The sequence below is a fragment of the Geospiza fortis genome, unplaced genomic scaffold, assembly GCF_000277835.1.
Source record: "Geospiza fortis unplaced genomic scaffold, GeoFor_1.0 scaffold173, whole genome shotgun sequence".
NCBI lineage: Eukaryota > Metazoa > Chordata > Aves > Passeriformes > Thraupidae > Geospiza > Geospiza fortis.
This window is the reverse complement of record NW_005054334.1, coordinates 6,374,710-6,375,645: the sequence shown is the minus strand read 5'-3', so window position 1 is coordinate 6,375,645 and position 936 is coordinate 6,374,710. Positions and strand designations below refer to the sequence as shown.

The following is a 936-nucleotide window of genomic DNA, read 5'->3' as shown; positions in this document are numbered from 1 at the left end:
ACCGGGGTGGAAAATAATTTTAACATTTTCCATTCTCACTTTTCAGAAAGGACTTTATGTAACAGCACACGGCAAATGGGTGACACAGGGAAGCTGCCCTTATACAACCTGACAATTTAAGCAATTAGTGCATAACAGGTAAAATAAGGACTTTTCAGTAAATATTTGGGCTCATAAGGGAAAAAAAAAGATGCAAGCCTGAAAAACACGAAGAGGGTAAATATGTGATTTATGTTCGTATTACTAAACGATAGTTTTTTTCGATACTTGGGGTTAAACATTAATCATAAAGGCATTTAGAAACCAAGCTATGAAAAAAATGTGCAACTAAAGAAATTAAAGCTTTTGTTGATAAAGTGGGTGGCTCTTAAAAGAGCCTTTGGGTTAAGCAGATTTTAGCCAAGTATTTACTTGGAGCTGGTGTACTTGGTGACAGCCTTGGTGCCCTCGGACACGGCGTGCTTGGCCAGCTCGCCGGGCAGCAGCAGGCGCACGGCCGTCTGGATCTCCCGCGAGGTGATGGTGGAGCGCTTGTTGTAGTGCGCCAGGCGCGAGGCCTCGCCCGCGATGCGCTCGAAGATGTCGTTGACGAAGGAGTTCATGATGCCCATGGCCTTGGACGAGATGCCCGTGTCGGGGTGCACCTGCTTCAGCACCTTGTACACGTAGATGGAGTAGCTCTCCTTGCGGCTCTTCTTGCGCTTCTTGTCGCCCTTCTTCTGCGTCTTGGTCACGGCCTTCTTGGAGCCCTTCTTCGGTGCTGGAGCAGATTTCGCCGGCTCAGGCATCCTTAATGTTTTCTTTCAGGATCTTCCCTGTAGCACAACAACATCGAAAATGGCGCCTGCCCCCCCTATTTATAACGGCGTTATGCAAATTAGAGGATCGTAATTGTTACATTCCTATTGGAGTAGAAAGTACCAACGTAATGTCAGG

General features: G+C 46.9%; 1 protein-coding gene across 1 annotated transcript; it reads right to left on the bottom strand.

Annotated features, from left to right (window-relative positions):
• Positions 1-35: 35 nt before the first annotated feature.
• Positions 36-803, bottom strand: LOC102044462 (histone H2B 1/2/3/4/6). The gene has a single exon (XM_005421899.3). The coding sequence runs from the start codon at positions 786-788 to the stop codon at positions 408-410; it is 381 nt and encodes a 126-aa protein (XP_005421956.1). The 5' UTR covers positions 789-803; the 3' UTR covers positions 36-407.
• Between the last annotated feature and the right edge of the window lie 133 nt (positions 804-936).